This window comes from Penaeus vannamei, chromosome 6, assembly GCF_042767895.1.
Source record: "Penaeus vannamei isolate JL-2024 chromosome 6, ASM4276789v1, whole genome shotgun sequence".
Taxonomy (NCBI): domain Eukaryota; kingdom Metazoa; phylum Arthropoda; class Malacostraca; order Decapoda; family Penaeidae; genus Penaeus; species Penaeus vannamei.
Genome location: NC_091554.1, coordinates 7,886,123 through 7,896,122, shown reverse-complemented (window position 1 = coordinate 7,896,122; position 10,000 = coordinate 7,886,123). Strand labels below are relative to the sequence as shown.

Below are 10,000 nucleotides of genomic sequence, written 5' to 3'. Positions count from 1 at the left end.
AGCTATTTAATTCATTGAGACTAGGCTACCTAATGGTAGTGACATCCACTCAAGGTATTTAGGCATGCATATTTTAGGAAAGATGTAATAGACATTTTTATTGGCTTGGTAACATAACATAGACACATGATTGGCTGGTATATGTGTTTGGTCATATTTTTATTGTTGCTAAGACCATCGCATCAACTTTGTCAGGTAAAATGTGTTATTTGAGAAATATAAGAGTACTACAGATATATACCAATTTAGTGACAAATACAGCTAGCAACTTTGAGTTAATAGTCCTGAAAATAGAAGTACATCAGAGTAATTTTAGGTTGAATCAGGTGGAAATGAATTGAATATAGGGGGGGAGTTGCAGTACAGTAAAACACTAATTAACCCCTTGGACCCAGATGACATTGTGGTCACGCCTTGGAAAATCTTGAGTCAAGGGGTGGGTGACATGAACATTCCGTCATTGAACTAAATGGCCGCGGCTCAGGTTACATGAACTTGCCATCATGCGCTAAGACCAGGGTGATGGAAAAGAATGGCCACAAGTGCACAAACCTCTTAGAGTGTGATTTGACTCATTTTCTGTTTTGAAGAGGGCTTTAGCATTATTTCCATCAGTAAATTAATGTTGAATGTAACGTGCATTAGTAGTGACTGGAAGAGCACTGACTCCAGGGAGGACACCATTTTCAAGCCGTGTATCATATTCATGGCTGCTGTGACTGGCGGCACAAGTTGTATTACGTAAAATTGAAAATTATAAAAAAAGATATATAATGATATGGAGACTGTGCAAGGAAATTTAGCTATTACCATCTGGATAAAGCAAATCAAAAGGCATTGGAAAATGGCAATAAAACTAAAAAAGATTACACAAAATAACTTTGCAAAGGGAAGGTACAGAGTCTTGTCGCCACTCATGGGTGTTCTTGCATGCTCAGGATGTTAGCTACTTATGTAACACCAATGCCTCTGTTTTTTCACCGTGATTTCCGAGATTCATCTGGATCCAACGGGTTAATTGAAATTGGTGAATGAAATGCGACAGACAAGATCCCAGATTCTAAAAAGGTTAATCTTTATGAGATGGATACACTAAGCTCAGGCATATTGAAGATGGTATTATTGTAAAGCATAAAAAGTTGCTATTGTTAGTACAAGAAATTATGTATAGACGCAAATGGTAACACCACAAATGAAGGAAAAATATAACGAAAAGTACTATTCACAGCCTAGTCCCACTTGGTGCTCTTGAGTTTCAGGTCCATTTTGCTGTGCATACCAAAATGAAGACAATGTAACCCAGTGAATGTTGGGCGGCAAAGCCCCCTTCAACCTTCCCCCTTGGCAGTGCCTAAAGGGGATGCCCAGTCATGGCAACTTGATTAATAAATTTGATGACTTGGAGTTGAGGACTTAGTCTCTGGCAAGTATGTCCATACTGTAAAGAATTACTAAAAAATGTTTAATAGAATACACATTACCATAATTTCGATCTAACCCCTTACCACAGGGCTCAGCCGTCTGGGCCCCATACCCTTTATACATGTTCTTTAACAATCCCAGTGGTGGTTAAATAATTCTAGCCGTACTCTCCACCAAACGTTTGACCCCGTGACCCCTTACTCCTGCTCTCCCTTACTATTGGGCACAAGATTTTAGAATATAGGGGAATTTCCATTCAGTAATTCTTACCCACAGCCATACTTGAGAATTAGAAAACTTCACCTGTACCAGTATTGTAGGGCTTTAGGACATATTTATTTGAGACAATTACCTACATTTCAACTGACCTATCAAAACATTCCATTCGTGGTGCTTCCATATTTATATGTCTTAAACACATGTAAGTCAGCCATGATGTAATGGATGCTCCAAAGGTATAGAGACTACTGCAATCACTTGATATTTTGAATGTTATGTGTATAATAGATACTAAATAACTTTGCAATTTTGCAACAAATGAATATCAAAACAGAAAGAAAAAAATGCTTGAAAGATGTGGGTGATGTTAAAGTTTACTTATGACAGCACAAAGTAAAATTGAGGATATTGGAATCATTTAAGAAACTTCTGCATCTGTGATGTATGTGGTTAATATTGTCCTAAACAGACCACTGATGGTGCAGAGATGATGGCAGTCGCTTGACACTGTCAGATTGGAATTTGATGATTATAGCTTGGACCTTTGATCACATATTAGTTTCATCTTAATGGTATTGACACACTACACTCAGGCAAATTGGAGGTGATATTCTTGTAGATGACTGAGAGTTGTAGTTGTGGATTCAATAAATAATCTGCAGACAAGGACAGTAACATCACAAATAAAGGGGAAAAAAATTGCAAAAATCACCGCTCACAGCCAAAGTCCAATTTTGCGGGATCTTGAGTTTCAGCCCCATCGTGTCATGTAGGCCGAGGGGAAGATAATGTTCCCCGGGGTGTGTGAAGGGGGAAGAGCACCACATAAACCCTCCCCTTGAGCAGTGCCCAAAGGGCATGCCCAGTCCTGGCAACCTAGATTTTTTAATAGAACTTTTGACTGATTAGAACAAAGTGCTTACATTAAACTAGTGAGGCTAGGTGTCTCACAGGCTAGTGGATTGTCATGCCAGGTAACACCATGCACCTATCTCTGTAGATGCCGGGAATTGCACAATTCCATCTAGCATTTAGGTTAAAACATTGCCAATGCCTAGCATCTGATATAATACTCATTCGTTAACATATGCCAATTTCCCCTTTTAAAAGTCATTGTGAGTGTCATATAAGTGTTTAATGATACAGTTTACTGGCCTCAAAGGTAATTTATACTCAAAATGAAATATTAGTCAGGTCTTTTCTTGTTAGGGTGTATATTTTGAGGAGTTGTTGGCCTCTGCCAGAGTACAGAGCACAGACCTCATAGCATTACATGATGTGTTCCCATGATGAATAAATACTAGACCGGTATTTCACTGATTATTAGAACACATGCATGGTATATTTGTTCTCATGTAGATAAACAGGAATGGATTTTTGGGCAACTTTTGTACTAGATATGTGTATTAGGAGATTGTTTTCAGTATAATTACAAACAGTCCATGGAACTGATAAATCAGTAGATTCTATGACATGTATCTCTTTTGATAGTTGACATAAATTTAACATTAAGAAAAGATTTAAATAAAATTGAAAAGAAGTAGCAACCTTTGATCATTTTCTTCATGACCATGATGTATAAAGTTTTTAGGGTATGATTACAATTTTGAGAATAGGTATATAGAAGAGCTATAAGGTGAAAATGGAGTTAGTGGTCTAAGATCTATCCAACTGGAATATGGTATAGGTTTGTTGGCCTTTGCCACAGCGCCAAAGGCATTCTTTACTGCGATTGCTGGGCAAGTTATTGGGGGTTTGCTTATTTTGTAAATAAGGAGGAGTGTATAATTAATGTGTTGATGATTGTAGTGCGATTACGAATAAGAACAGAAAAAGATTGTCTATATACCTACATTTAGCAACAAGCTGCTGATTTTTGCATCACTCATCACACTGTTTGCATATGTTTTGCATTAAAATGGATCACAGTCATTATATTCTTATTTTTCTTGAGAATTTTATACATATTTGTGTTTGATTTTATTTAAATTGAAAATATTACCTTGGAACTATTCCGTCATGAGTTTGGAACATTTTAAGAATGTTTTGTTGGTGCTCATTTCATATGGTTTGTAGTTCATTTTAGCCTAGTTTCAGAATATGATTTGAATATTAGCTACACCTTGATTTGAAGAAGAAAATCATAGCAAGTATAATACATGTTATTTTGATATCAATGTTACCACTAGTTTCAAAATAGTTGTATTGGAAAAAGGAATGGTTATTTATCAAATATTTAACCACAGACAATTTTGAAAAGTATTAAAGACATGATAGGTTTTTTACCATATTTCTCCAAGATCCCAAAGTCCTCTTTTTTATCACTGAAACCACAGCCTCTCTGTCAGAGTCAGTACTCTATCATTGCTCCCAGAATATCACTTTCATATATATCTTTCCTTCTCTTACAGGACTTGTCGTATCTACCTATGATGTGTTGATGTACACCAAACCCCAGGGATACGTGCCCACACTGGGAGCCTATGTTCGTTCCACTGTTCCCCTGGCTGGTGCAGGGGCTGTCTTTGCTGCAGTCACATGTGCTTCCACAAGCCTGCGAGGAAAGGATGATAAACTCAACTACTTTTTGGGAGGATCCGCAGCTGGTGGTATTATCGGTGTAGCTGGTAAGATGGTGTCATTTTGATACTCGCTGTTGTAATTTTACCCCATTTTTTAATTCTCTTCACTGGTAAAGATAAACTGAATATAATTTTTTGGGTCATTCTTTATTGTACCAGATAGGTTCATTCTGTAAAAACAGTATTGGCACAATTTAAGTAACTCCATTCTATAAGATTTGTTTCAGAATTTTTTTTCAATTTTTGGTCGTAGTCTCTGAGAATGATTCTTCTCTTTTAGTGAATTCTTTCGTTTTTTTCTTTTCTTTTTTTTACTGTATATTTATTTTCATTTATTCATTGTTTATTTATTTATATTTATTATATATTTGTAATATTTTTCATCTTCATTCATCTTTTATTTTTTCAGCACGAACCTTCCGTGTTGGAGTGCCTGTGGCCGCCTTCCTTGGTTTGTCTGCCATCCTCTACAAGGACTCGAAGGACAATGGCTGGAAGCTCTTCCCGGGAGTCACTCACAGAGTTGGCTCCTTTGACCACGTTAGCTATGACTTCACCCTCCAAAAGTCACACAAGTAAAAGGGGGTTTATTTTTGTCGCCGGCTGTAATTACGAACCAGAAGCAGTTTCCGGAGCAGCTTTATGTTGTTTTTCAGAAATAAGGATGCATTGAAATTCCTGAAATGCTTGTATATGTTTGAAAAAGGCATTTCGGAAGAAATGAGTCAAAATTATCACATGCAATAAAAACAAACCATAAAGTTTGAACATCAGTATAGCTTGGTGGAAAGTTAGTAACACGAAATTAATGACCATACCTAATTTTAGAAGGATGTTTACAGTGTAAATAAATATTTATAATAAGACATCATTGTTTATGCATATATCCTTTTCTTTAAAAGAAAAAAATGTATATATCCGTAATAGAGTTATTGTTTAATGCGGATTTTTGTTTAATTTTTTATGAAAATATCTATTTTGGAGAAAGTTGCTGGAAATGCAGACTGACCTTCAAGTCAAGATTTATGATGAAAAAAATCAATGAAAGTCATACCTTTAACAAAGTTAAGGGAGGTAGGCGAGTGAAGTGAACAAAAATTTAGAAAAAGTAAATAGTATGCTAGCAGCATTTTAAGGCTATAAATGGACCTATACAGGTATGATTCTTTAAAAAGCTAAAATAAATGTGGCCCTCAAGGGGAGGCAAACATATTCTTGGAAATACAACATTCCCCCCCCCCCCCAGCCCTTAGATGATGTCAACAGGTTAAAAAAAGGGGCTTGAACTTGAAACCTGATATTTAAGAAAGGAAAATTAGGAGAAATTTGCACATTAGATAAAATGTTTATTCATAGGAGAATTAGTATGCTTTATATATGCTTACAATTAATGATTATTCATTGCCAATCAATACAATGTATGGAACTTTAGTAACAAATTTGAGTCAAAAGATACTGGACTCAAGTTCACTTACACACTAATTAAGAATCATGCCATCTTGACGTAGAGAAATGTTATATCAAAGAATATGGACTGAAGAAACTGTTTTTAGTTGCTCCTTGGTACAGTGTAATCCTTCAAACCTTCATACATCGTTCTGCAACAAAGAAGAGAGATGGTGAAGGGAGACCCAAGTTAGTAATTTATTCCAATATTTTTTTCCTTTCTTTTTCCTTTTTTTTCCTTTTTTCATTCAACATACAAGCTAAAAGAGCAAAACATTTCTTACGTCATCATGGGGTTGATCCCTAAGCCGCACCAGCCTTTGAAGTCGTCATCGTCAATAGCCCAGTTCATAGCCCCAAGGTATCCATTTTCTCTAATATAGTCCATCTTGATCTTTAGACTCTCGGTGTCTTCGTACCCAATCCACTGGTCTCCTGAAGGAAAAATTTATTATATTTCAAAACCTATTAAGCTGCAGCAGCTCATTTTACCATGTGAAAGTATGAGTGTATTTATCATTATTCAGTCATTAGTTTTTGTGTTGTTACTAGCTAATTTCAGGATTTGTGTATATAACCCATGATTATAATTAAATGTACATCTAATCAAATATACTTGTGTTTGATAACAACATAGTGAATAATATTCCCTATACTGAGTGCAGTACGTTCTAGCAGGCAAAAAAGAGAAAGAAAAGTAAAAGTAATTGAAAATTATTATATTTTTAAAGTAAATTTTTGAGAGCTGTTTATTCCAATTATTTAATAAAGTATAAAATTATAAGAGAAAATATTTTCTTTAAATACACATACAATTGCATATACAAGAATGTGCAAAGTGTTCACATCTTTTGCCATAGTGATATTCATATGGACTAACATGACTTCTACAAGAAAAGAAAGTCTTACCTTTGTATGCATAAGGAACTAAACCTTCATTATCCCATTCTCTTGTCCATTCAGGGTCATTCATCAAGTTTGTGCAGATCTAGTGTAAGAATTTTGATGAAGTATCATGTTTAAATTGTTCATACAAATGAGTATTACAATCATGGCACAATATTTACACAGGTATATTTCAAGGCAATCATTCTAGGTCAAATTTATAAACAAATAAACACAAGTCGCTCGGTGCTCATTAAGAAACCAGTAAATCCTCTTGGGCATGGTAAAATTCTCAAAAAAATTTGTGACTTAAAAACTAGCCTCTCCTATCCTGCTTTGGCAGCCTTGCAAAATCTCAAAACTTGCAAGATATAGGTAATTAGCAACAAATATGTCACATATTATTGATAATGATATGAAAGATAAGCGAAAAATTTGGTATAGCACCCTCAGACCACGAGAACGCTATATTGATTCAACAGTTTGATAATCATGTCATAAATGTTTCTTACCTCAAAGTATACCAGGACAGTAGGATCTCCCAATATCGGACCTGGGTTTCCAGTCCCAGTGATCGGGGCGTGAAGTCCATGCAGAGAAGGATCAGAGAGTGTGAAGCTTCGTCCATAGAAGGGCACTCCTAGTACCAGCTTGTCTCGTGGGCATCCAAATTCCTCCCAGAGAAGTGCACCGTCACTCTACTCGAAAAAATGGGACTTTGATTTTTAATTTACATTGAATACGACGTTCTGCTCGCAAAAGATGGGATTTCAATTTATAATTTACACTGGATATAACCTGGAATATCTAAATGTTGATCCAAGCCGTTTTGTCACCTGATAATGAGGAAAGCTACTTGCAAAGTTAGTCAACACACCAAGTTTATTTCCTCGAGAATGCCAAAGTCGAGGCCAGATCTCCGATAGAGCATTGAATGCACGTCAGCAAAGTCATTCCACACTCCTCGCAGATCGTAGCCCATGAGGTGAACGGCATCCACAACTCTGAAGTAATGTGTAGTTATTCAATGATCACTTAGTCATAAAAGGAAGCACTGCCTATTTTCATTAAACCCATTATGAAGACATATGGTGATTACAATACAACCCTTGGGAAAAAAAATTCACTCCAATTCACTCCTAACAGTCAAATGAAGACTATTTTGTATTAATTTTTACCACTGTCGACGTTGTTAGCTGTACCTGCACAGTTCCAGGACGCTGTATCCATCCACCAGTCTGTACCTCACGATGGGCACTGCCATGGTTAGCTCCAGGCTTTGGCTCTCCGCATCTAAAGCCGCCCGCAGTTCGTCCATCTAATTATTAATAATAATAATGATGATAATAATAATGATGATGATAATAATACTAACAAAAATAATAATAATGATGATGATAATAATACTGAAGTTCATAATAATAATGATAATAATAATGATAATGATAACAATAATAATAATGATAATAATAAAAATGATAATAATAACAATAATAATAATGATACTAATAATAATGTTCATAATAATAATGATGATAACAATAATAATAATGATGATAATAATAATAATAACAATAATGATAATAATAACAATAATAATGATAATAATAACAATAATAATAATGATAATAACGAAGTTCGAAATTATAATGACGGTAACAATAATAATGAAAATGAATCAAAAATAGTGATAACTAATGAAAATAAATATTGGTAATAATGGCAAGATAATTGTATATATCACCCTTTTTAATTGAACTGATTTAGAAATTCTATAGATGTCAATACTTAAGAAAGGACTATACCAGCAACCGGAAATTTTCTTTGTCATCTGGTGTATCGGGGTATTCCCAGTCTACGTCAACACCATCGAACATGTACGTCTTTACAAGGTCTGAAAGTATAACAAGGTCATTTGGCGATTGCGTATAATCTAAGTGACTGTTCAGAGTCGTAGAAGTTTGCGATATTCAGAAATGTGTGTGAATTAATTGAGTATTTTTTTTTCTAATTTTTGTAATATCAGTATATTAAGTCACACGGGTTGCAAATAGCTAATATAATAGTAAATTCTATCTCTCTCTCTCTATCTATCTATATTCTCTCTCTCTCTCTCTCTCTCTCTCTCTCTCTCTCTCTCTCTCTCTCTCTCTCTCTCTCTCTCTCTCTCTCTCTCTCTCTCTCTCTCTCTCTCTCTCTCTCTCTCCCCATCCTCCTCCCCCTCCCCCTCCTCCCTCTCCTTCTCCCTCTCCATCTCCCTCTTCCTCGCCATCTCCCTCTCCCTCTCTCTCCCCCTCTCCTTCCCCCTCTCCCTCTCGATCCCCCTCTCCTTCCCCCTCTCCCTCTCGATCCCCCTCTCCTTCCCCCTCTCCCTCTCTCTCCCCCTCTTCTTCCCCCTCCCTCTTCCTCTTCCTCCCCATCCTCCTCCCCCTCCCCCTCTCCCTCTCCCTCTCTCTATCTCGGCTGTTGACGCGGAAGGCAATTTATAACAATCAATCTCTCTCTATCTACTAATAAGTAATGATAATAATAAATAAATAATAAATAATATCACTCACCTATGACACTCCGGACGAAGATAGCTCTCCGCTCCTCGTTGCTGGCCATCTGCGAGAAGACCCCCGCGACCCCACTGGCCCCGCCCCCTACACCCAGGGTCGCGGTGAGGCCCGGGAAGCGATCCTTCAACCCCACAAACCTTTCGTAACCGCCCGCATCAATGTCGAACTTTTGGGGAAGGAATGAGTGTAGTGAGTCCGTTTGTAGAGATGTGGTGAGCGATAGTTGTCTATGTTAGTAATATAAAGTTGGTTGTTGGAGATCATGAAATCTATAAAAGGTTTACTGATTGCATTAATCGGGAAGAGAGCATCTTAAATTATTAGTTCCCGTAAACTCTCGTCTTGAAGTTCCGCATTACAAACTGTGTAGTCGTAATTAATTTTCTTGTTTGAAATTAATAGTGAGTAATATACAGCACCGAACTCAATAATGTTATTGGATCTGGTAAAAACTATAATTAATCACTTTGGTAGGTAAAATCAAATGAAAAAATAATATTACATCAGGAGTAAGTCACGGACTCTGAAAATCATTTTCTTGATTTCTTATAAATACATCAATATACTGCATATGGTAAACGTCATCTTCAGCGTCTTTATGTCACACTGTACTTTTAAATCGGATTTATCCATTCTCTATGGATGTCGGTCTTTAGGCCAATATGGCGGCCACGATGTGTTCCCATATTCTCTAAAGACTGGCTGTTCCACATGCTTGAATATATTTCCGATTATATGAGTAGTTTTTTGTATCTTTGTGTAAGTTTACAGTTTTCCCGGATCACATTGCGTTTATAGCGTTTCATTTCCGTGTTATACATTAATTTAACAAAAAAAAAAAAAATGGCGGGAAAGTGATGTTTCCAGAGGGCGCAGTTTTCTTTT

General features: G+C 36.3%; 2 protein-coding genes across 2 annotated transcripts in view; one reads left to right on the top strand and one right to left on the bottom strand.

Moving 5' to 3' along the window:
* ND-B14.7 (NADH dehydrogenase (ubiquinone) B14.7 subunit) overlaps positions 1-5,089 on the top strand; it is a 5,764-nt gene extending 675 nt beyond the window's left edge. Inside the window, exons 2-3 of the mRNA XM_070122598.1 lie at positions 4,053-4,268; positions 4,633-5,089. Of these exons, the coding sequence (XP_069978699.1) occupies positions 4,053-4,268; positions 4,633-4,802 (386 nt within the window). The 3' untranslated portion in view covers positions 4,803-5,089. The remainder of the gene's footprint in view (positions 1-4,052; positions 4,269-4,632) is intronic.
* Positions 5,090-5,548: 459 nt separating this feature from the next.
* The window catches only part of LOC113803506 (endochitinase), an 8,496-nt gene continuing 4,044 nt past the window's right edge, over positions 5,549-10,000 (bottom strand). Inside the window, exons 5-12 of the mRNA XM_027354290.2 lie at positions 9,113-9,281; positions 8,360-8,448; positions 7,757-7,872; positions 7,432-7,558; positions 7,067-7,252; positions 6,579-6,657; positions 5,954-6,104; positions 5,549-5,821 (exon numbers count right to left, since the gene is read on the bottom strand). Of these exons, the coding sequence (XP_027210091.2) occupies positions 5,773-5,821; positions 5,954-6,104; positions 6,579-6,657; positions 7,067-7,252; positions 7,432-7,558; positions 7,757-7,872; positions 8,360-8,448; positions 9,113-9,281 (966 nt within the window). The 3' untranslated portion in view covers positions 5,549-5,772. The remainder of the gene's footprint in view (positions 5,822-5,953; positions 6,105-6,578; positions 6,658-7,066; positions 7,253-7,431; positions 7,559-7,756; positions 7,873-8,359; positions 8,449-9,112; positions 9,282-10,000) is intronic.